The sequence below is a fragment of the Pristiophorus japonicus genome, chromosome 20 (genome assembly GCF_044704955.1).
Source record: "Pristiophorus japonicus isolate sPriJap1 chromosome 20, sPriJap1.hap1, whole genome shotgun sequence".
Taxonomy (NCBI): Eukaryota; Metazoa; Chordata; class Chondrichthyes; family Pristiophoridae; genus Pristiophorus; species Pristiophorus japonicus.
The window spans coordinates 41,324,246-41,350,708 of record NC_091996.1 but is presented as its reverse complement, the minus strand read 5'-3'; the positions used below and the strand labels follow the sequence as shown (position 1 = coordinate 41,350,708).

The 26,463-nt window shown below is 46.7% G+C and overlaps 1 protein-coding gene across 1 annotated transcript in view; it reads right to left on the bottom strand.

The window, feature by feature from the left end:
* The window catches only part of LOC139232498 (protein myomaker-like), a 179,625-nt gene that overhangs the window by 30,811 nt on the left and 122,351 nt on the right, over positions 1-26,463 (bottom strand). The window contains exons 2-3 of the mRNA XM_070862808.1: positions 3,481-3,615; positions 3,051-3,165 (exon numbers count right to left, since the gene is read on the bottom strand). Of these exons, the coding sequence (XP_070718909.1) occupies positions 3,051-3,165; positions 3,481-3,615 (250 nt within the window). The remainder of the gene's footprint in view (positions 1-3,050; positions 3,166-3,480; positions 3,616-26,463) is intronic.

Sequence of the window (26,463 nt, the reverse complement as noted above, 5' to 3'; positions counted from 1 at the left end):
GTGTTATTTACAAGGCTGACATACTGCTGGGTGTGCAGGTCATACATCAATGGTGGGCATCACATTGGTGACAGTTAAAGTTAAGTGTCATTATACCCTTTGATGTTAAGGAATCACCAGCGTGTAATGGTGCAGCTATCTGAGCCAATGCGCAACAAGGTTTTGTTAAATAAAGAACATTTATCGAACAGTTGTCTGAAATAATCAGTATTTCTGTAAAAACCAACTCTTCCCCCCCGCTTCTCCTCCCCACCTCTACCCCTTCCCCTTCCCATCCTGACTCGAAGCCGCCTGGCCGAAGAGCTCCTCAGGTGATGCTTCATTGGGGGTGGGTGTGCGGATGACGGCCAAACAGCTACTTGGATGGATATGGGAGAGGACGGTCCTGAGGTGGGAACGTGCTCCGAGCCAGAAGCAAAATGTTGCTCCTGGCTCTCATGTGTGGTTGGCAATGGGGGTGCGGCACTTTGGGGTGCAGTGCCATGCTCCGGGATCACTGGGAGCCCTCTGCCACCAGTGTTCCTGGTTACCAGCTCCAGGGCCTCCACCATCCCTTCCATGTTATATCTTATTTGTTGGACAAACACTCGGTGCCAACTATGTTCTTGGTGCTTAATAGGCTTTTTGCTGCTGGTGAATCTCCCTCGTGCCTCCCACAACACCCAAACAAGCACACACCACAGCCACAGACACTTTCAGTCCCTCTCAGCTCTCTCTCTCTCTCTGTCTCCTCTTCTGCGCATGTCATGATGCCTCTTGACCTCCTGAATCGTGGGAATCGAGTGTTGCCATGCCGTTGCGAAGGACGGCGACACTTTACGGCAGAAGGTCAGAGAGATTTAACGCTACCGCCCATTTCATATTGCTCGCAGTAATGCCCAATTTCAAAAATGGAAACTAGGTGCTTTGAGAATGGGCAAGAAGCCGGCAATCTGAAAACCCATTTTTGGCACCCACGCCGGAAATAACGCCCTTTTTTGGGCGATATGCACAAAAGTGTAAAATCTAGCCCATAGTATACAATACAGAAGGAGGCCATTTGGCCCATTGTGCCTGTGCCGGGAATAACCTCACATGAAGAATGGCCCTTCAACAAAGCATCAGACAATGTCAAGGGAAGCTTGAAAAATCAAAGGGGGAGTGTGCTAAAATGTACTTCTGTCTTTACTACATTTCTGATTTGGAGTCTTCATGGCTAGAATCAGCATATATAGGGTTAAAATCCCCTTTCCCTGCCCCTACACTTGCTTAAAAACCTGCTACATTTCTAACTTTTTCCATTTCTAATGAAAGGTCATCGACCTGAAACGTTAATTCTGTTTCTCTCTCCACATATCCTGCCTGAGCTGCTGAGTATTTCCAGCATTTTCTGGTTTTATTTCAGATTTCCAGCATCCGCAATATTTTGCTTTTATATATTATAAACAATTAACACCTTAGACAATCCGCTATGCTTTTCTTAATAACTTACTGCCAGCCTCTCTACTTTCTGAGAAATACCCTGTGTGCCTTTGGGATTTTAACCCCATATATGCTGATTCTAGCCATGAAGAATCCAAATCAGAAATGTAATACAGACAGAAGTACATTTTAGCACACTCTGATTTTTCACCCTTCACTAACTGCCTTTCCGAGATGGTAAGTCTCATATAGAAATGTAAGCACGTAAAGACTCACAAGTATGAAGCTGTATCCCATTACTGTAGGGCACCATGTTCAAAGCCCTCAATCATTAGCCATTGTTCAAGTTCTAACAATTATGGGGACATTTTCAACTACACAAAAAGCAGCTTCTTGCTCCAATGTTTAAGTTTGAAAGACAGTGAGTGGTGCTGATCTACCATTGATGAGCCCCAGGCTTTGTTGAAGTGGCCATTCTTCATGTGAGGTTGTTCCTGTCACAGGCACGATGGGTCGAATGGCCTCCTCTGCGCTGTATACTATAATTCTATGTAAGATAGTGAGTACTGCACACTATTTGATTCAGAGGAATTACATCAGAATCCAATTATGTTCACATCTAATACTGATTCACACATACTTTCCAGCAGGGGTTGGCGAGCAGTATTCGGGCTTGTCAATCTGTGTGCTTTCTATGCCAGGAATTCAGATGCCAATTGTAGCAAACCACCACTGCCTGTGATCAGGTAACTCAGCACTGATCAGGGACTGACTTTGGAAATTCTTATGGTCTTTATGGTTTAGTTCAGTTTTGACCCACTCAGTGATCCGGTAAGGGTGGAGGTGCAAAATGCATTGTGATTGATATGATTTTGAAGCTTGTATAGACAGTTATGAAAGCATGACCTATTTTCCATACAGAAGCAATTATGCAATATAAAGATGCTATAAAGTGTTGGGCCTATTAGTACATTACCCAGCAATCTGTACAAAACTCCCCCACATCACCTCCCTGGATAGCATTAAGTGCCATAGGCAAGATGAGAACTCCAGTCCTGGATTGTCCTATAGGTGACAACTTTGACATTTCAATCAATTGTCAATCAATTTTAATAATAAGAACCCAGTGTGTCAGTAAACCCCGCAGACTCCCATAATAGTAAATATATGGAAAGGATCAGAATTTAACTTCAAAACTGAACATTTAGGACTCTGTATAATGACATTGTAATGATTAATTTCTTTATTCCCACAAAATGATTCAGGAACACATTCACCCATCTACACACAGTCTCCCTCCAGGAACATTCACCCATCTACACACAGACTCCCTCCCAGAACATTCACCCATCTACACACAGACTCCCTCCCGGAACATTCACCCATCTATACACAGTGGCCATAGAAACTCGTATACCTTGATAATTTTTGAAATGTTTAAAATATTTTATATAAATTATATATTTGTGACTATGCCCAGTTAGGCTGTACTTGCTTCAGGGTCTGTTTAATACTGAGCTGCAGGGAAAGGTGGAGTCAAACCTGTCTTGCACTGGCTCCCCAATGGCACCAGTGTGTGCTGGGATACCGCTTTAATGAGCAGGTTTGAGCTCCTATCAGAGAGGTGTGCGGATCAAACGGCTTCTTACCTATTAAAGTGACCCACATGGACAGAGCAGTGCCATAGACACTGAAATACTGCAGAATGTCGTGGCGCATGATGCACAGAACCGTCAGGCCGGGCCCTTCACATGCGTGGAAAAACTGGAAGGAGAAAGAAATATAGCTTTCATATAATCATCAATGTTAAATAAAGGGAACGGAAGAGCTACAATTCTTCGAAGAACAGGATCGATCATTTTGACAAAATGAACCAAGAGAGTTTGGGGAGAAGCAGGTCCGACTCGAGGTGTCCAGGGCTTGGTCTCCCCTTCTCTGCTTCACCTGGACACCGGGAGGAAGCGGGGAAAGACCATGGGGGGACCGGGAAGGAGCGGGAACACAGCCTCTGGGGACACGGCCTGGGCTTCAGCGCTTTCCCGTACAATATTTACAGATTGTCAAACATTATCTTCTCACCGCTATGAAAAACATTGTGAAGAAGTAAACCATGGCCTCCATGTGGAATCTCCGCTTGGCTGCGATGCTGATGGTGGGGAGGAAGACCAGGCTGCTGAGGGTTGGAAGGAGAAGTTTGGCGATCGCTGCTCCCATCTAAACACCCAGAGAGGAACAGGAGTTAAACACAAGTACACATCAAGGAATGGACCCAGTCCTTGGAGCTAAAGCAGCTTGAGACATACCGTAGCTTGTTGATCGCTGAATGTTGTCAAACAGCTGCCCAGAGACCTTTAAAGTTTAAAAGTCCAACACTCAGCCCTTTAGGAGACGTCATTGGAAACCAACAGCTGCGGCCCAGATACTGCGAATGGCCCAGAGAGGAACGCTCAGTTATTGCACACATCAAAACATTTGCTATCGTTCCTAACTAATCCTGCTCACCAACTGCTACGTTGAGATTCAGCCCCGACAAAGGTGCTTTGTGGGGACCTGTCATAACCTGGCTTCTAAAGCGGCACAGATTTTAAGAATAATGAAACGGATCAGTATTTTGTGTATAAAAAGTATAATTAAGTACACAAGTGTTCGTCTTTCCCGCCAAGCTGTAAACTCGGAGTCATCTTAAGATCGTATAAATCCTTCGTCCTTTCCTAAAGATATCCAGCAGTGCAGAGAGATCGAAACCAGAACGAAACGGTGACACAGTTTTGCGGTTTGATTTATATAGAGATATAGAAACATAGAAAATAGGTGCAGGAGTAAGCCATTCAGCCCTTCGAGACTGCACCACCATTCAATATGATCATTGACTGATCATGCAACTTCAGTACCCCACTCCTACCTTCTCTCCATACCCCCTGATCCTTTTAGCCTTAAGGGCCACATCTAACTCCCTTTTGAATATATCCAATGTATTGGACTCAACAACCTTCTGTGGTAGAGAATTCCACAGGTTCACAATTCTCTGGGTGAAAAAGTTTCTCCTCATCTCGGTCCTAGATGGCTTACCCCTTATCTTTAGACTGGAACCCCTGGTTCTGGACTTCCCCAACATTGGGAACATTCTTCCTGCATCTAACCTGTCCAATCCCATCAAAGTTTTATATGCTTCTATGAGATCCCCTCTCATTCTTCTCAATTCCAGTGAATATAAGCCTAGTCGATCCAGTCTTTCTTCATATGTCAGTTCTGCCATCCCAGGAATCAGTCTGGTGAACCTTCGCTGCACTCCCTCAATAGCAAGAATGTCCTTCCTCAGATTAGGAGACCAAAACTGCACACAATACTCAAGGTATGGTCTCACCAAGGCCCTGTACAACTGCAGCAAGACCTCCCTGCTCCTACACTCAAATCCTCTCGCTATGAAGGCCAACATGCCATTTGCTTTCTTTTTCATGTCTGCTGTACCTGCATGCCTACTTTCAATGACACCCAGGTCTCGTTGCACTTCCCCTTTTACTAATCTGTCACCATTCAGATAATAATCTGCCTTCCTGTTTTTGCCACCAAAGTGGCAGCTATAAAGTGGCTTTCATTAAAAAGCTAGTTTCTTGAGTGAGCTATGATCATATATTCTATGCAGCTATAATAAACACTACAATACATTTCTGACTAACACCTGTTCCCAGTTTGCAGTTCAAATTCTAGCCTTTATTCGCAATAAGAACCAGAGTAACTCACAACGTATTGTACTATTCCCATACCAACCACCTCAACAACAACCCCTCCAATACTAACCATTCCCATACCGACCCCTCCAATACTAACTATTCCCATACTGACCCCTCCAATACTAACCATTCCCATACCGACCCCTCCAATACTAACTATTCCCATACTGACCCCTCCAATACTAACCATTTCCATACTGACCCCTCCAATATTAACCATTTCCATACTGACCCCTCCAATACTAACCATTTCCATACTGACCCCTCCAATACTAACCATTCCCATACTAACCATTCCCATACTAACCCCTCCAATACTAACCATTCCCATACTGACCCCTCCAATACTAACCATTCCCATACTGACCCCTCAAATACTAACCATTCCCAGACCGACCCCTCCAATACTAACTATTCCCATACTGACCCCTCCAATACTAACCATTTCCATACTGACTCCTCCAATACTAACCATTCCCATACTAACCATTCCCATACTAACCCCTCCAATACTAACCATTCCCATACTGACCCCTCCAATACTAACCATTCCCATACTGACCCCTCGAATACTAACCATTCCCAGACCGACCCCTCGAATACTAACCATTCCCAGACCGACCCCTCCAATATTAACTATTCCCATACTGACCCCTCCAATACTAACCATTCCCAGACCGACCCCTCCAATACTAACTATTCCTATACTGACCCCTCCAATACTAACCATTCCCAGACCGACCCCTCCAATACTAACTATTCCTATACTGACCCCTCCAATACTAACCATTCCCATACTGATCCACCTCAACAACAGCTACGACTTTAAACTAGTAAATGAGGTGTTGGGCGGGGGGCGGAGGGCTCAGGACTAAATTGCAGTACAAATAGTACACATAGTTCAAAATCAAATGAAAGGATAGAGAGTAGAGTAGCAATCAGAAATTATGCTTTAGGCACTACAGTTAAAGAGAAAACTAAAAGATGCAAAGTGATTAAACCAGGAGAGAGAAATAAGAAATGTGAATAAAACATCAGAGCTGAAGGACAGGGTGTGTGGCCCAAATAAGCGTTCTTTATACAAATGCACATTGTATAAGAAATAAATTGAAGGCAATAGAGAAGGGTAGCAATGGGGGAAATGATAATCAGAGCATGACAGGAAGGGACAGAATGTATAAATATGAGTGTATCAGAAAGTGGGGTCAAAGCAGGGAAAAATAATAAAAAAAACAAAATTAAAAGCTCTTTATCTGAATGCACGCAACATTTATAACAAAGTAGATGAGTTGACGGCACAAATAAAAATAAATCGGTATGATCTGACGTGGTTGCAAGGTGACCAAGGCTGGGAACTGAATATTGAGGGGTATTTGACAATTCAGAAGGATAGACAGAAAGGAAAAGGAGGTGAGGTAGCTCTGTTAATAAAGGATGAGATCAGTGCAGTAGTGAGAAATGATATTGGCTCAGAAGATCAAGATGTAGAATCAGTTTGAGTGGAGGTAAGAAATAAGGAGAAGAAGGCACTGGTGGACGCAGTTTTTAGGCCCCCTAACAGTAGCTATACTGTTGGATGGAGTATAAATCAAAAAATAATGAAGGCTTGTAAAAAAGGAACGACAATAATCATGGGCAATTTTAATCTTCATATTGATTGGACAAATCAAATTGACCAAGGTAGCATTGAGGAAGAGTTCACAGAGTGTATCTGGGATGGTTTCCTTGAACATTATGTTGCAGAACCAACCAGGAAGCAGGCTATCTTAGATCTGGTACTGTGTAATGAGATATGATTTGTTATGTCCCGAATAAAGCAATGTAACTGAGTACTGTAGACATGAGTAAGTGCGACCTTAGTCTCTTTATTCTAACTCCAGAGTGTTGGTACAGCATGGGAGGCCTGCTTATATACAGTGCTCCCAAGGGATGATGGGATCCCTTGGGACTCCAACTGATACGCCCTCTGGTGGCGGTAGAATACTGGTTACATAGGGTTGCATACATAACATCACTCCCTCCCAAAGTCAATAGTACACTTATTTACAGGATGAGACGATCTGGGGCCTTTCGCTCCCTAGTCGATCGTCTCGTTACAAATGCAGCGCAGGTGAGTTGGTTGGTTCTTTGCTGGGCTGCTGCGCAGCTGCCCTTGCTGGGCTGCTGGGGATGATGAGTTCAGCTTCGTGGTCAACCGTGATGTCGGTTGCCACTTGTGTGTGTCGGAGGGTCAAAGTTGGTGGTGTCCCCTTCAGATTGCTCGTGGCAGTCTGTGAATCGCAGTTTGGTTTGGTCCAAATGCTTTCTGCAAGTTAGTCCATTTGTGAGTTTGACCTGAAACACCCTACTCCCTTCTTTGGCTATGACAGCGCCGGCAAGCTATTTGGGACCACGTACATAGTTGAGTACAAATACAACTTCAATATCGCATGACAAATTTGCGCGATCATGGTACATGCTTTGTTGATGCCGCCTGCCCTCGACGTGATCACGGAGATCAGGGTGGATGAGAGAGAACCTTGTTTTGAGCGCCCTTTTCATGAGCAGCTTGGCTGGGGGAGCCTCGGTGAGCGAGTGGTCTCTGGTGCGGTAGCTGAGCAGGACTCGGGACAGGCGGGTCTGCAGGGAGCCTTCCGACTTGCGTTTCAAGCTTTGCTTGATGGTTTGGACTGCCCGTTCTGCCTGGCCGTTGGATGCGGGCTTGAACAGGGCAGATGTGACGTGCGGGTCATGAATTCCTTGGATTCAGCGCTGGTGAAGCACGGCCCATTGTCGCTGACAAGGACATCAGGCAGGCCATGCATGCCAAACATGGCTCGTAGGCTTTCGATGGTGGCCGTGGACGTGCTTACAGACATTATTACATACTCAATCCATTTTGAATAAGCATCCAAAAACATTTTGCCTAGAAATGGGTCAGCAAAGTTAACGTGGATCCTAGAACACAGTTTGGAAGGCCATGACCACAAACTTAGCGGTGCCTCCCTGGGTGAATTTCTCAGTTGAGAGCAAGTGTTGCATTGGCACACGCAAGACTCCAAATCTGAGTCAATGCCGGGCCACCCCATGTGGGATCTGGCTATAGCTTTCATCATTACTATGCCTGGTTGTGTACTGTGTAGGTCGCTTATAAACGTTTCCCTGCCTTTCTTAGGCAAAACCACGCAATTACCCCACAAAAGACATTCCGCCTGTATGGACATTTCGGCTTTGCGCTGCTGGAACGGCTTGATCTCTTCATGCATCTCCGCTGGGATGCTGGACCAGCTCCCATGGAGGACACAGTTTTTTTTACAAGGGACAGTAAAGGATCCTGGCTGGTCCAGGTCTTGATCTGGTGGACCGTAACGGGTGACTTTTCATTTTCAAATGCATCCATCACCAAGAGCAAGTCTGAAGGCTGTGCCATTTCCACCCCGGCGGTGGGCAATGGTAGCCGACTGAGAGTATCAACGGAGTTCTCTGTGCCTGGTCTGTGGTGAATTATATAGTTATATGCAGACAGCGTGAGCGCCCATCTTTGGATGCAAGCAGAGGCATTGGTATTAGTACCTTTGCTCTCTGAGAATAGCAATATGAGTGGCTTATGGTCAGTTTCTAACTTGAACTTAAGTCTAAACAAATACTGGTGCATTTTTTTTACCCCTTCAACACATACCAGAGCTTTTTCAACCATGCTGCAGGTCCTTTTGGCCTTGAACAAACTCCTGGACGCATAAGCGACCGGTTGCAATGTTCCAGATTCGTTTACTTGTTGTAACACACACCTGACCCCGTACGAAGATGCATCGCAAGCTAGCACTAAACATGGTCTTACAGAACAAGCAGTTTGTTGGAGCATAACAGATTTCTGGCTTTCTCAAAAGCAGCCTCTTGTGATTTCCCCCATACCCAGTCATCTCCCTTGCGTAGCAACACATGTAGAGATTCTAGCAAGGTGCTTAACCCGGGTAGGAAATTACCAAAATAATTGAGGAGTCCCAGGAACGACCGCAGCTCCGTCACGTTCTATGGTCTCGGCGCGTTCTTAATGGCCTCCGTCTTGGCGTCGGTTGGTCAGATGCCGTCTGCCGCGATTCTTCTTGCTAAGAACTCGACCTCTGGCACCAGGAAAACACACTTCGAGCGTTTCAACCTGAGTTCCACGTGATCTAGCTGACTTAGAACCTCTTCCAGGTTCTGCAAGTGTTTGATGATGTCCCGACCTGTGATCAGTATGTTATCCTGGAAAACCACTGTGCACGGAACCGACTTTAGAAGGCTCTTCATGTCCCTTTGAAAAATAGCCATGGCTGATCGAATCCCAACGGGCATCTATTGTAGGTGAACAGACCTTTATGCGTGTTGATACAGGTGGGGCCTTTCGAAGATTCAGCCAGTTCCTGCATCATGTAGGTTGAGGTCAGGTCCAGGTTGGTGAACGTCGTTCCTCCTGCCAGGGTCACAAATAGGTCGTCTGCCTTGGGTAGCGGATACTGGTCCTGCAGCGAAAAGCAGTTAATTGTTACTTTATAGCCCCCACAAATTCTGACCGTGCCATCGCCTTTGAGAATCGGAACAATCGGACTGGCCCACTCGTTGAACTCCGCCAGCGCGATGATGCCTTCTCGTTGCAGCCTGGCCAGCTGGATCTCCACTTTCTCACGCATCATGTATGACCCCTCATGTGCCTTGTGGTGAATGAGTCATGTACTGGGAACCAAATGGATCTGCATCTTCGCCTCCGAGAAACTTACGATGCCTGGCTCAAACAACGACGGAAACTTGCTCAGAACCTGGGCACATGAGATGTCATCAACGGACGAAAGCGCTCGGATGTCGTCCCAGTTCCAGCAGATATTTCCCAGCCAGCTTCTGCCGAACAGTGTGGGGCCATCTCTTGGTACAATCCATAATGGGAGTTCGTGCACTGCTCCATCATAGGAGACTTCTACTGCTGCACGGCTAATTACAGGGATCAGCTCTTTAGTGTAAGTTTGGTATGAATAGGGCTCAGCTTGGGCCTGTGTGCCTTGTTGCACCACAGTCTGTCGAAGGCCTTTTTACTCATGATAGACTGACTCGCACCCATGTCCAGTTCCATGGATACTGGAATTCCGTTCAGTTTGACTTTTAACATGATCGGTGGACATTTCGTGGTGAAGGTGAGTACCCCGTACACTTCTGTCTCCTCGGCTTGAGTCTCTAGTTTCGTTTGATCCGGCATGGATCGGTCTTCCTCTGCAACGTGGTGGTTTGCAGGGTTTGCAGCTCGTCTGCACATTCGCTGGAGGTGTCCCATTGTTGCACAGCCTTTGCACGCATAGTGTTTGAAGCGGCATTGATGGACTCGATGATCACCTCCACAGCGCCAACACGGTGTCAATTGCCTCGCATTAATGCTTGATGGCGGACTCTGGTTCATCTGAGGTCGTGCAGCTGCCGGCATGTACGTTCTGCCATCTGCATTCCTGCCTGAAAACGACATTACTTTGTGTACAGTACTTGCAGAAACCTCTTTATGCTGCGAAATTGTTTGGTGTTATCGCTGGTGGACATAAATGCTTGGGCTATCGTTATGGCTTTGCTCAGGTTCGGTGTTTCAACAGTCAATAGTTTGCGAAGAATACCCTCATGGCCAACGCCAAGCACAAAAAAGTCTCTTAGCATTTGCTCCAGGAATCCATTGAATTCGCAATGTCCTGCAAGGCGCCTTAGTTCGGCAACGTAGCTCGCCACTTCCTGACCTTCAGACCGTTGACATGTGTAAAATCGATACCTTGCCATCAGAACGCTCTCCTTCGGATTTAGGTGCTCCTGGACCAGTGTACACAGTTCTTGATATGATTTGGCTGTTGGTTTCACTGGAGCAAGAAGATTCTTCATGAGGCCATAGGTTGTTGTCCCACAGATGGTGAGGAGGATCGCCCTTCATTTGGCAGTGTTCGTGCTCCCTTCCAACTCATTGGCCACGAAGTATTGGTCGAGTCGCTCTATGAAGATCTCCCAATCGTCCCCTTCTGAGAATTTCTCCATGATGCCAACAGTTCTCTGCATTCTCTGCGTGATGGTTCGTTATCTCGTCGCCAGTTGTTATGTCTCGAATAAAGAAATGTAATTGAGTATTGTAGACGTGAGTAAGTGCGACCTTAGTCTCTTTATTCTAACTCCAGAGTGTTAGTACAGCATGGGAGGCCTGCTTATATACAGTGCTCCCAAGGGATGCTGGGATCCCTTGGGACTCCAACAGACACGCCTTCTGGTAGTGGTACTGGTTACAAAGGGTTGTATACATAACATGATTAATAAATGATCTCCTCATAAAGGATCCTCTAGGAAAGAGTGATCATAGCATGGTTGAATTTCAAATTCAGTTGGAGGGTGAGAAAGTTAGTTCTCAAACCAGTGTCCTGAACTTAAATAAAGGAGACTACAAAGGTATGAAGGCAGGGTTGGCTAAAGTGGACTGGGAAAATAGATTAAAGTGTAAGACAGTTGATGAGCAGTGGCGGACATTTAAGGAGATATTTCATAACTCTCAACAAAAATATATTCCAGTGAGAAGGAAAGACTTTAAGAGAAGGGAGAACCATCCGTGGCTAACCAAGGAAATAAAGGATGGTATCAAATTGAAAACAATGGCATACAAAGTGGCCAAGATTAGTGGGAGGCCAGAGGATTAGGAAACATTTAAAAAACAGCAAAGGATGACTAAAAAAATAATAGAGAGGGAAGGTAGATTGAGAGTAAACTATCAAAAAATATAAGCTAGTAAGAGTTTCTACAGTTATATAAAAAGGAAGAGAGTGGCTAACGTAAATGTTGGTCCCTTAGAGGATGAGACTGGGGAATTAATAATGGGGAACAGGAAAATGGCAGAGACTTTGAACAAATATTTTGTATCGGTCTTCATGGTAGAAGACAATAAAAACATCCCAATAATGGATAATCAAGGGTCTAAATTGAGGGAGGAACTTAAACAATTACTATCACTGAAGAAAAAGTACTCGGTAAAATAATGGGACTAAAGATGGACAAGTCCCCTGGATCTGATGGTTTGCATCCTAGGATCTTAAAAGAAATGGCTGCAGAGATAGTGGATGCATTGGTGGTAATCTACCAAAATTCCCTGGATTCTGGGGAGGTCATGGTACATCAGTCATTGAAGGTTGGCATGCAGGTACAGCAGGCGGTTAAGAAAGCAAATGGCATGTTGGCCTTCATAGCGAGGGGATTTGAATACAGGGGCAGGGAAGTGTTACTACAGTTGTACAGGGCCTTGGTGAGGCCACACCTGGAGTATTGTGTACAGTTTTGGTCTCCTAACTTGAGGAAGAGCATTCTTGCTATTGAGGGAGTGCAGCGAAGGTTCACCAGACTGATTCCCGGGATGGCAGGACTGACATATCAAGAAAGACTGGATCAACTGGGCTTGTATTCACTGGAGTTCAAAAGAATGAGAGGGGATCTCATAGAAACGTTTAAAATTCTGACGGGTTTAGACAGATTAGATGCAGGAAGAATGTTCCCAATGTTGGGGAAGTCCAGAACCAGGGGTCACAGTCTCAGGATAAGGGGTAAGCCATTTAGGACTGAAATGAGGAGAAACTTCTTCACCCAGAGAGTGGTGAACTTGTGGAATTCTCTACCACAGAAAGTTGTTGAGGCCAATTCACTAAATATATTCAAAAAGGAGTTAGATGTAGTCCTTACTACTAGGGGGATCAAGGGGTATGGCGAGAAAGCAGGAATGGGGTACTGAAGTTGCATGTTCAGCCATGAACTCATTGAATGGAGGTGCAGGCTCGAAGGGCCAAATAGCCTACTCCTGCACCTATTTTCTATGTTTCTATGTTTCTATGTCCCAGCAGATTGGAAAACTGCAAATGTAAAACCCCATATGTAAAAGGAGGAACGCAGAAAGCAGGAATCTATAGACCAGTTAGCCTAACATCTGTCATTGGGAAAATGCTGGAGTCCATTATTAAGGAAGCAGTAGCAGGACATTTGGAAAAGCATAATACAATCAAGCAGAGTCAGTATGGTTTTATGAAAGGGTAATTATGTTTGACAAATTTGCTGGAGTTCTTTGAGGATGTAACGAATAGAGTGGATAAGGGGATCCAGTGGATGTAGTGTATTTGGATTTCCAAAAAGCATTCGATAAGGTGCCATATAAAAGGTTACTGCACAAGATAAAAGCTCACGGGACAGGGTATAATATTTTAGCTTGGATAGCGGATTGGCTAACTAACAGAAAACAGAGAGTCAGGATAAGTGGGTCATGTTCCGGGTGACAAAGTGGGGTGCCACAGGGATCGGTGCTGGGGCCCCAACTATTTACAATGTTCTGCAGCACTTTGCAATTTTTCTCCATTTAAATTATAATTTGCTTTTCTATTATTTCTGCCAAAGTGGATAACTTCACACTTTCCCACATTATAATCCATCTGCCAAATTTTTGCCCATTCACTTAGCCTGTCTATATCCCTTTGCGGATTGTTTGTGTCCTCCTCACAATTTGCTTTCCCACTCATCTTTGTATCATTGGCTACATTACACTCAGTTCCTTCATCCAAATCATGATGAAGGGTCAGCGACCTGAAACGTTAACTTTGTTTTTCTCTCCACAGATGCTGTCTGACCTGCTGAGTATTTCCAGCATTTTCTGTTTTTATTTCAGATTCCACCATCCGCAGTATATTGCTTTTATTATAGAGAGGTTGATAGTTGAATTGGCTCCACAAAGTTCTAAATAATGACACACCTTGAAGAACTCAGTCTGAACACTGATAAGCAAGGATTATAATGAGAGGTAAGCAGACAGTGAAGACCTTATGGGAAGAATTAAGAAATTGGAAAGGATTTAAGACTGTAGTGGGAGTTCTGTATAGGCTTCCTGGTAGCAGCTGTGAAGTGCCAGATTGTATAAATGCAGAGAATAGACAAGCGTGCAGCAAAGGCAGAGTGGTTTTAATGGGAGATTTTAACTTTCATATAGATTGGGATAAGCAGACTAGCACCTGTCAGAAAGGTCGTGAATTTCATGAGTGTGTCCGGGTTAGTTTTCTGCAACAATATGTCCTAGAACCACCAAGGGGGCAAGCCATATTAGGTTTAGTAATGAGCCAGATTTAGTTAATTTAGGTGCATGAACACTTATCTAATAGCGATCATAACATGATCGAGTTCAACATAATGTTTGAAAAGTAGAAATGCAAAACAGCTACTAAGATTCTAGATTTTGGTAAATCTGACTTCAACGGGATAAGACCGAGACCGTCCACAGTAAACTGGGTAAATCCGTTAATGGGTAAAATGACAAATGATCAGTGGAAGGTGTTCAACAAAGAATTCAATGTGATACAGAATCCGTTTATACCCCTAAGGGGTAAGAGCTCTACTTGCCAAAAAAAAACCAGCCATGGACGACTAAAGAGGCAAGTGACAGCATAAAACTAAAAGAAAAAGTATACGAAAAGGCAAAAAATAGCACAGATGCTGGTGAATGGGAAAGATACAAAGAACAGCAAAGAGTGACAAAACAGATAGTAAGATCTACATAAATAGAGTATGAAAGGAAAGTCGCAAGGGATATCAAAATCAACACAAAGATTTTTTACAATTATAATAGGGAAGAAAGGGTGGTCAAGAGCAATGTTGGCCTCTTGAAAGCTGATGGCGATAATATTGTACAATGATAATGAGAAAATATCAGACATGTTGAATATTTACTTTGTGTCAATATTTACAGTAGAGAAAAAGGATAGCATGTTGGAAATCTAATATTGAATCAGGGACAAGGACTCAATAAAATTAATGTAAGCAAAATAGCATTAATGAAGAAAATAATGCCACTAAAGAGTGACAAATTCCCAGGATTAGATGGTTTCCATCGCAGGGTTTTAAAGGAAGCAGGTGAGTACATTGCATATGCCCTAACTATAATCTACCACGGTTCTCTCAATTCAGGAAGGGTTCCTTTGGATTGGAAAATTGAGCATGTCACTCAGCTATTTAAGAATGGCAAGAGAGGGAAACCAGGGAATTATAGACCAGCTAGCCTAACATCTGTTGTTGGGAAATTGCTAGAGTCTATAATTAAGGATAAGGTGCCTGAATACCTTGAACATTTTCAGCTGATCAGTGGGAGCCAGCACGGATTTGTGAAAGGTAGGGGAATGTCTATGTTGTGTATGGAGAAAGAGTCAGACTGAACACTGTGAGCTCAAAGTGAAGTGTGGCCGTAGTCTTTTACAGCAGATCTCCGGAGTGCCTCTCCAACTTGTGAAGCCTCCTTAAATACCTGTGCTCCCAAGGGATTATGGGATCCCTTGGGACTCCAGGGGATGAGCCCTCTGGTGGCTGTACAGAGTAAATACAAGCTTACATATATAACAACACCCGCCCCCCCCCCCCCCAAAGTCAATATTGTAACTATTTACAATGTGAGTCAATCTGGGGCCCTTCTTGCCCTGGTTAATCATTTTGGTGTGATAGCTGGTGTTGTTGAATCATTTGTTGGGCCCTCGCAGGGCTGCTGTGCAGCTGGCCTTGCTGGGTTGCCTGGTGTGTTGGGCCCTGCAGGGCTGCTGTGGATGATGGGTTCTGCTTCGTGGTCAACCGTGGTGCCAGTTGCCACTGGTGTGTATGTTGGGGGATCAAAAAAGGTAAGGTCCAAGGTGGGTTGCTCAGGATAGTCCGTGAATCTGAGTTTGATTTGGTCCAAGTCTTTCCGGTGAATGAGTCCATTTGAAAGTTTGACCCGAAACACCCTGCTCCCCTCTTTGGCCACAACAGTGCCGGGAAGCCACTGGGATCTTGTCCATAATTGAATACAAATACAGGATCATTGATTTCAATCTTGCGTGACACATTTGCGCTATCATGGTATGCCTTTGTTGAAGACACCTGCCCTCTACCTGTTCAGGTAGATCAGAATGAACGAACGAGAGCCTTATCTTAAGTGCTCTTTTCATGAGCAGTTCAGCAGGTGGGATCCCAGTAAGTGAGTGTGGTCTCGTGCGGTAGCTAAGCAGGACTCGGGATAGGCAAGTCTGCAGTGAGCCTTCAGTTACCTCTTCCAGCCATGCTTGATGGTTTGCACTGCTCTCTCTGGCTGACCATTGGACGTTGGTTTAAACGGGGCAGATGTGACATGTTTGATCCCGTTATGGCTCATGAATTCTTTGAACTCAGCACTGGTAAAACATGGCCCGTTGTCGCTCACCAGGACATCAGGTAGGCCGTGTGTGGCAAACATGGCCCGCAGGCTTTCAGTGGTAGCAGCGGATGTGCTAGCAGACATTATCTCACATTCAATCCACTTGGAGTATGCGTCTACAACCACAAGGAACATTTTACTCAAGAACGGGCCTGCATAGTCGACGTGTACCCTAGACTATGATTTGGAAGGCCAAGACCAAAAACTTAGTGGCGCTTCCATGGGTACGTTGCTTAACTGCGAGCATGTATTACATCTGTGAACGCAGGACTCTAAGTCCGCATCGATACCGGACCACCACACGTGGGATCTGGCTATCGCTTTCATCATTACGATGCCTGGGTGGGTACTGTGGAGGTCATTGATGAAGGTGTCTCTGCCCTTCTTAGGGACCACTACTCGATTGCCCCACAGAAGGCTGTCTGCCTGTTTAGACATTTCATCTTTGCACCACTGTAACGGCTTTATCTCTTCCTGCATTTCCACTGGGACACTGGACCAGCTCCCGTGAAGCACACAGTTTTTGACTTGAGATAATAAGAGGTCATACATAAGAACATAAGAATTAGGAACAGGAGTAGGCCATCTAGTCCCTCGAGCCTGCTCCGCTATTCAAAAAGATCATGGCTGATCTGGCCGTGGACTCAGTTCCACTTACCCGCCTGCTCCCCATAACCCTTAATTCCCTTATTTTGGTCTGCCAGGCAGTGACCGGTGATAGTTCACTCTCAAATGCTTCCATAACCATGGCTAGATCTACGGGCTGCGCCATTTCCACCCCAGTGGTGGGCAATGGCAGCCTACTGAGAGCATCGATGCAATTTTCTGTACCTGGCCTGTGATGGATGGCGTAGTTGTATGCGGACAACGTGAGCACCCATCTCTGGATGCAGGCCGATGCATTGGTATTTATCCCTTTATTCTCGGAGAACAGGGATATAAGTGACTTATGGTCAGTTTCCAATTCAAATTTTAGCCCAAACAGGTATTGATGCATTTTCTTTCTTCCATAAACACACGCTAATGCTTCTTTCTCAATCATGCTGTAGGGTCTCTCAGCCTTAGACAGACTCCTGGATGCATAAGCAACTGGTTGGAATTTCCCGAAATCATTAGCTTGTTGCAATACACACCTGACGCCATATGACGAAGCATAACATGCGAGTACCAAACGCTTACATGGATCATACAACACAAGCAATTTGTTTGAGCATAACAATTTTCTCACTTTTATAAAGGCATTTTCTTGGCTTTTGCCCCAAACCCATTCGTCCTCTTTTCGTAGTAAGACATGCAGTGGTTTTAACAGTGTGCTGAGACCCGGTAAGAAGTTATCAAAGTAGTTCAGGAGTCCCAGAAACGTCCTCGGTGCATCCTTGATTGCCTCCGTCTTTGCGTTGGTGGGCCTGATGCCGTCTGCTGCAATCCTCCTTCCCAGGAACTCCACTTCAGGTGCCAGGAAAACGCACTTCGAGCGTTTTAACCTGAGCCCCACACGGTTGAGTCGACTAAGAACCTCCTCCAGGTTCTACAGGTGCTCGGCTGTGTTCGAACCTGTGACCAAGATGTCGTCTTGGAAGACCATGGTGTGCGGGACCGACTTCAGTAAGCTTTCCATGTTTCTCTGGAATATCGCTGCCGCCGATCGGATTCCAAACAGGCATCTCTTATAAACAAAAAGACCTTTGTGTGTGTTGATGCAGGTGAGGGCCTTCGATGATTCCTCTAGTTCCTGCGTCATGTAGGCTGAAGTCAGATCCAGCTTCGTGAACATCTTTCCTCCCGCCAGCGTTGCAAAGAGGTCATTGGCCTTTGGTAGTGGATATTGGTCCTGCAGGGAGAAACGATTGATAGTTACTTTGTAATCACCACAGATTCTGACGGGGACAGTAGGACTAGCCCACTCGTTGAACTCGATCGGGGAAATGATGCCCTCTCTTTGCAGCCAGTCTAGCGTGATCTCTACCCTTTCTCTCATCATGTACGGTACTGCTCTCGCCTTGTGATGGATGGGTCGCGTCCCGGAATTAGGTGAATCTGCACTTTTGCTTCTTGGAATTTGCCGATGCCTGGTTCAAACAGTGAAGGAAATTTGTTTAAGACCTGGGCACATGAATGTGTTGTCAGCGGGCGATAGTGCTCGGATGTCGTCCCAGTTTCAGCGTATATTTCCCAACCAGCTCCTGCCGAGCAGCGTGGGACCATCGCCTGGTACCACCCAGAGTGATAGCTTGTGCACCGCTCCATCGTAGGAGACCTTTACTGTAGCACTGCCGATTACAGGTATTAGTTCTTTCGTGTAAGTTCTTAGTTTCGTGCAAACTGGAGTTAAGACTGGCCTTGAGGCCTTGTTGCACCGCAACCTTTAGAAAGTCTTTTTGCCCATGATAGACTGGCTCGCACCCGTGTCCAGCTCCATTGACACTGGGAGTCCATTTAGTTCAACATTCAGCATTATCGGGGGGACAATTCGTAGTGAATATGTGCACCACATGTACCTCTGCCACCTCGATCTGAGGCTCTGGTTCATCGTGATCCTCTGTGGATCTGTCCTCTTCTGCAACATGGTGGTTTGCAGGTTTAACAGGCTTTGCAGCTCACCTGCACACTTGTTGGAGGTGTCCCATTGTTCCACAGCCCTTGCAAATGTACTCTTTGAATTGGCATGAATGGAAATGATGATCACCCCCGCAGCACCAACGAGGTGTTAATGGCATTGCATTCATCACCCTTGATGGTGGACTCAGACATCTGTGGACGTGCAGCTGCAGGTATGTGTGACCTGCCCTGTACGTTACGATTCGAAAACAACATCACTTTGTTCAGAGTACTTGTAGTAGCATTTGTGTGCTGAGAGGTTTGCTTCATATTGTCACTGGTGACAATGACCGCCTGGGCGATCGCTAAGGCCTTACTCAAGGTTGGGGTCTCTACAATCAAAAGTTTGCGAAGTATGGTTTCGTGGCAAATGCCAAGTACGAAAAAGTCTCTGAGCATGTGCTCCAAATGTCCTTAAAATTCACAATGTCTTGCAAGACATCTTAGCTCAGCGACATAACTCGCCACTTCCTGGCCTTCAGACTTTTTGTAGGTGTAGCACCGGTACCTCGCCATCAGAATTATTTCCTTCAGGTTCAAATGCTTTCGGACCAGTGTGCACAAATCATTGTATGATTTCTCTGTAGGTTTTGCTGGAGTGAGCAGATTCTTCATGAGGCCATACGTTGGTGCCCCACAGACGGTGAGGAGGATCGCCCTTCATTTGCCAGCGCTCTCTTCCCCATCTAGCCCATTGGCCATGAAGTGTTGGTCGAGTCTCTCCACAAAAGTTTCCCAATCATCTCCCTCCGAGAATTTTTCCAGGATGCCCACTGTTCTCTGCATCTTTGGGTTCGCTATCTGAATGCCATCCTTGTCGCCAGTTGTTGTGTATGGAGAAAGAGTCAGACTGAACACTGTGAGCTCAAAATGAAGTGTGACCTTCATCTTCTATTGCAGGTCTCCAGAGTGCCTCTCCGACCTGTGAAGCCTCCTTAAATACCTGTGCTCCCAAGGGATTATGGGATCCTCTGGGATTCCAGGGGATGAGCCCTCTGGTGGCTGTACAGAGTAAATACAAGTTTACATATATAACAGTCCATGGGTGTTATTTATATGGACTTCCAAAAAGCATTTGATAAAGTCCCACATAAGAGACTGTTAACTATGGTAGAAACCCACAGAATTGAGGGTAGATTATTGACCTGGTTAGGAAATTGGCTGAGCGGGAGGAGACAAAGAGTAGGGATAATGGGCAGATACTCAAATTAGCAGGATGTGACTAGTGGTGCCCTGCAGAGATCTGTGTTGTGGCCTCAACTATTCACAGTATTTATTAACGACTTAAATGAATGTATAGAAAGACACGTATCCAAATTTGCCAATAACACAAAGATAGGCGGCATTGTAGATGAAAGCATAAAATTAGAAAGGGATATTGATAGATTTAAATGAATGGGCAAATGTTGCAAATGGATTTCAATGTGAGGTCATCCACTTTCAACCTAAAAAGGATAGGACAGGTTACTTTCTGAATGGTGAAATGCTAAAAAAAAGTGGTGGTCTAAACAGACATAATTCAGTGGGGGTCCAGGTATATGGATCATTACAATGTCATGAGCAGGTACAGAAAATAATCAAAAACCCTCGCGAAATGCTAGCCTTTATATCTAAAGGATTAGAATACAAGAAATTATGCTACAGCTATACAAAACTCTGGTTAGCCCACACCTGGAGTACTGTGAGCAGTTCTGGGAACCACACCTTTGGAAGGATAAGTTGGCCTTGGAGGGAGTGCCTTGGAGGTTTACCAGAATGCTACCCGGATTTCAAGGGTTAAGTTACAAGGAGAGATTACACAAATTAGGGTTGTATTCCCTAGAATTTATAAGGTTAAGAGGCGATTTGATCAAAGTTTTCAAGATATTAAAGGGAACAGATAAGGTAGCTAGAGAGAAACTATTTCTGCTAGTTGGGGTTCTAGGACTGGGGGCATAGTCTAAAAATTAGACCTTTCAGGAATGAAATTGGGAAACACCTCTACATACAAAAGTTGGTAGAAGTTTGGAACACTCTTCCGCAAACTGAAAGTGATACTAGATCAATTGCTAATTTAAAATCTGAGATTGATAGATTTTTGTTAACCAAAAGTATTTAACAGATATGGGCCAAAGGCTAAATGGTACAATCCTAAAGGCGGTGCACGAATAGAAAGACTTGGGGTATATGTGTACAAATCGTTGAAGGTGGCAGAGCAGGTTGAGAAAGCAGTTAAAAAAGACTTACGGGATCCTGGGCTTCATAAATAGAGGTATAGAGTACAAAAGTGTGGAAATTATGATGAACCTGTATAAAACACTGGTTCGGCCCCAACTGGAGTACTGTATCCAATTCTGGGCACCATACTTTAGGAAGGATGTGAAAGCCTTAGAGAAGGTGCAGAAAAGATTTACGAGAATGATTTCAAGAATGAAGAACTTCAGTTTTATGCAACGAGTAGTTGGGTCTGGAATGCACGGCCTGAAAGGGTGGTGGAGGCAGATTTAATCTTAACTTTCAAAAGGGGCTTGGTTAAGCACATAGGATTATATAGGATATATGGCACAGAAACAGGCCATTCGGCCCAACCAGTACATACCGGCATTTATGCTCCACTCGAGCTTCCTCCCGTCTTTCCTAATCTAAATCTATCAGCATAACCTTCTATTCCCTGCTCCCTCATATGCTTGTCTAGCCTCCCATTAAATGCATCTATACTATTCGCTTCAACCACTCCCTGTGGTAGCGAGTTCCACATTCTCACCACTCTTTGGGTAAAGAAGTTTCTTCTGAATTCCCTATTGAATTTCTTGGTGACTATCTTATATTGATGTCCACTAGTTATGCTCTTCCCCACAAGTGGAAACATTCTCTCTGTATCCACTCTATCAAAACCTTTCAGAATTTTAAAGACCTCTATTAGGTTACCCCTCAGCCTTCTATTTTCAAGAGAAAAGAGATCCAGCCTGTTCATCCTTTCCTGATATGTATACTCTCGCATTTCTAGTATCATCCTTGTAAACCTTCTCTACACCCTCTCCAGTACCTCTATATCCTTTTTACAATATAGCGACCAGAACTGTACGCAGTACTCTTAAGTCTGGTCTAACCAAGGTTCGATACAGGTTTAGCATAAATTCCCGATTTTTCAATTCTACACCTCTAGAAATAAACCCTGGTGCTTGGTTTGCTTGTTTTACGGCCTTGCTAACCTGTGTCATAACTTTTAGTGATTTGTGTATTTGTACTCTGAAATCCCTTTCTTCCTCTACCCCACCTGGACTCGCACCCTCCAAGTAATAAGTGACCTCCCTATTCCTCCTACCGAAATGCAATACCTCACATTTATCTGTGTTGAACTTAATTTCCAACTATATGTCCATTAATGTCCTCCTGTAATTTGTTACAGTCCTCCTCAATATTGACCCAATTTGTTGTCATCTGCAAAGTTAGAAATTGTGTGTGTGATTCCAAAGTCTAAATCATTAATATAAATTGTGAACAACAGTGGTCCCAGTATTGACCCTTGTGGAACACCACTACCCACCTTCTGCCACTGTGAATTCCCTGTGGTTGTGGTAGGTACCTCTTACCTCCTACCCTCTGCTTTTTGTCTTGAAGCCAGTTAGCTATGCATTCTGCTACTTGTCCCCTGACTCCGCATTCTCTGACCTTGTTCATCAGTCTATTATGGGGTACTTTATCGAAGGCCTTTTGAAAATCTAGATAAATTACATCTACTGCATTACCATTGTCTACTCTCACTGTTAGCTCTACACAAAATCAATCAGTTTGGTCAAGCAAGACTTTCCCTTTTGAAATCCTTGCTGACTATTCATTATTATATTTTTGGTTTCCAGATGTTCTTCTATTTTCTCCTTTAGTGGGGATTCCATTATTTTTCCTATCACCGATGTTAAGCTGACTGGTCTATAATGCCCTGGACATGTTCTATCTCCCTTCTTAACTATAGATATAGTTAACTATCCGCCAGTCCGCTGGAACTACACCTTTTTCTAACAAATTATTCAATATGTGTAGTAATGCCTCTGCTATCTCTTCCCAATTGGGGCTAAATGGTCTCCTCTTGTTCCTATGACACAGTAGGTTGTGACTCTGCAGTCTCCATTGGAAAGAACATGCAGTTGGTGAATGAAGCTCAATCTGCAGTATTACCCATTCTTGCCTCAAGTAATGTTTCTTTCACTTACCCATTTTAGCAACAACCAACTTACTTGCTGCAACTACCTAATTTCAGGTGCTGCTGGATTACTGCCTTTCCCATTGTGTTTCCACAGAGCCACCTGAAGGAAGCGAGGCCTGAGAGAGAGGGCTGGAGACCGAGGGCCTGAGACAGAGGGTCAGAGACAGAGAGCCAGTGACAGAGGACCAGAGACAGAGAGCTGGAGAGGGCCAGAGACAGAGGGCCAGAGATAGAGATCCAGAGAAAGAGGACTGGAGACAGAGGGCTGGAGGCAGAGGACCAGAGACAGATAGCCAGAGACAGAGAGCCAGAGACAGAGGACCAGAGACAGAAGGCTGGAGACAGAGGGCCAGAGACAGAAGGCCAAAAGCAGAGGACCAGAGACAGAGGGCCAGAGACAGAGGGCCGGAGACAGAGGGCTGGTGACAGAGGACTGGAGAGAGAGGGCCGGAGACAGAGGGCCAGAGACAGAGGGCTGGGGACAGAGGGCCAGGGACAGAGGGCTGGAGACAGAGGGCCAGAGAGACAGGGCCGGAGACAGAGGGCTGGAGACAGAGGGCCAGAGATAGGGGGCTGGAGTTAGCGGGCCAGAGACAGAGGGGCAGAGACAGAGGGGCAGAGACAGAGGACTGGAGACAGAGGGCCAGAGGCAGAGGACCAGAGACAGAGGGGCAGAGGCAGGAGGCCAGAGACAGAGGGCCAGAGACAGAGGACCAGAGGCAGAGGCAGGGGCCAGAGACAGAGGGCTGGAGGCAGAGGGGCAGAGGCAGGAAACCAGAGGCAGAGTGGCAGAGGCAGGGGGCCAGAGACAGATGGCCAGAGGTAGAGGGGCAGAGGTAGGGGGCCACAGACAGAGGGTCAGAGGCAGAAGGGCAGAGGTAGGGGGCCAGAGACTGCCCACCAATGTTTCTGTCAAGCTGAGTGGCTGCGCAGCACTCTGCAGCTCCCGTGCAGCCGGCTCAGCGGCTTTTCAATAGTATATTGAATAACCCGGGCAGTCCGTTAAAAGGGCCGCACAGCCCAAAAAGAAATGAACAGAAACATTGCCGCCCGCAGTAGGATAGACTGTATTGAACCTAGGTAATTCCTAAACTGTAGGAGAGCAACATTTTCCAGTCACACACCAACTTGACTGGGAAATATATCGGCTGTTCCTTCATCGTCGCTGGAACTTCTTCCGTAACAGCACAATGGGAGCAACTTCACCACATGGACTGCAGCGGGTGAAAAAGGCGGCTCACCGCCACCTTTGCAAGGGCAATTCGGGATGGGCAATAAATGCTGGCCTTCCCAGTGATGCCCACATCTTGAGAATAAAAGGTTAACATATTCGGATAGGCAGCCAGGCCTGCCGGACACTCATTCCCTGGCCGATCTCTCGCCACCTGACCGGGACACTCGCCACCTGACCAGACACTCGCACCCTGGATGGACACTCAACGCCTGGTAGGATTCTCGCCCCCTAGCTGACACTCACCCTCTGGTCAGACTCTCGCCCCCTGGAGGGACACTCGCCCCCTGGCCAGACACTCGCCCACTGGTCAGACACTCATCCCCTGGTCGGACTCTCACCCCCTGGCTAGACACTCACCCCCTGGTCGGAATCTCGCCCCCTGGACAGACACTCTCCTCTTGGCCGGACTCATACCCCCTGGATGGACACACCCCCTGGTTGGACTCTTGCCCCCTGGATGGACATTCGGCCCCTGGCCAGACACGCTACCAGGCCGTACACTCGCCCCCTGGCCAGACCCTCGCCCCCTGGCCAGACACTCGCCCCCTGGATGGACACTCACCCCCGGCCAAACTATTGCCCCTTGACCGGTCTATCGCCCCCTTGGCTGGACACTCACCCCCTGGCCAGACATTCGCCCCTTGACCGAACTATCACCCTCTTGGCCGGACACTCACCCCTTGGTTGGACAATTGCCCCCTTGGCCGGACTATTGCCCCCCTTGGTCGGACACTCGCCCCTTGGCCGGACACTTGTCCCTGGCCACCAATCATCCCTTAGCTGGACTATTGCCCTCCCCAGCCGGACTATCGCCCCCTTGGCTGGACATTCACCCACTGGCTGGACTATCACCCACTGGCCGGACTATCGTCCCTTTGGCCGGACTCTCGCTACCTGGCTGGAATATCGCCCCTGGATGGACTCTCGTCCCCTGGCCGAAATATCACCTCCTTTACCGGACTATCGCCCCCTTGGCTGGACACTCGTCCCCTGGCCGGGCTATTGCCCCCTTGGCCAGACTATCGTACCCTGGCTGGATTATTACCGCTTTGGCTGGACTCTCGCCCACTGGCCAGACTATCGCCCCCTGGACAGAAGCTCACCTCCTGGCCAGACTCTCACCCCCTGGCCACGCTATTGCCCACTGGCCAGATTATCGCCCCCTGGACAGAATCTCGCCCCCTGGCCAGTATCTCGCCCCCTGGCCAGGCTATTACCTCCTGGCCGGACTATCGCCCCTTTGGCCAAACTTTCGCCTCCTTGACCGGACTATCACTCCCCCGGCCGGACACTCGCCTCCTGGCCAGACTATCATCACTGGCCAGACTATCACCCCCTGGCTGGACTATCGCCCCCTTGGCCGGACTATCGCCCCCTGGCCGGACACTCGCCCCCTGGCCGGACTATTGCCCCTTGGCCGGACATGCCCCCTGGCTGGACAGGCACCCCCTGGCCGGCCTATCATCCCCTGGCCGGAGACTCGCCACTTGACCAGACTATCACCATCCTGGCCAGACTATCGCCCCCTTGACCAGACTATCACCCCCTTGACCGGACTATTGACCCCCTAGCCGGGCTATCGCCCCCTGGTCGGGCTATCGCTCCCCGACCGGACTATCCCCCCCTTGGCTGGACGATCATCCCTTGGCCGGACACTCGCCCCCTGGCCGGACTATCGCTCCCTTGGTTGGACTATTGCTCCCTTGGCGGGACTATTGCTCCCTTGGCCGGAATATCGCTCCCTTGGCCGAACTATCGCCCCTGGCTGGACAAGCTCCCTGGCCAGACACTCGCCCTCTGGCCGGACTATTGCCCCCTTGACCTATCTATTGCTGATTGGCCGGACTACGGCCCCCTGGCCGGACTATTGTCCCCTGGCCAAACTATTGCCCCCTTGGACAAACTATCGCCCCATTGGCCGGACACTCACCCCATGGCCAGACTATTGCCCCCTGGCTGGACTATTGCCCCCTGGTCAGACAATCGCCCCTTAACTGGACTATCACCCCCATGGCTGCAAACTCGTCCCTTGGCCGTGCTATCGCCACCTTGACCGGACTATCACCCCCTGGCCGGACTATTGCCCCCTTGGCTGGATTATTGCCTCCCTGGC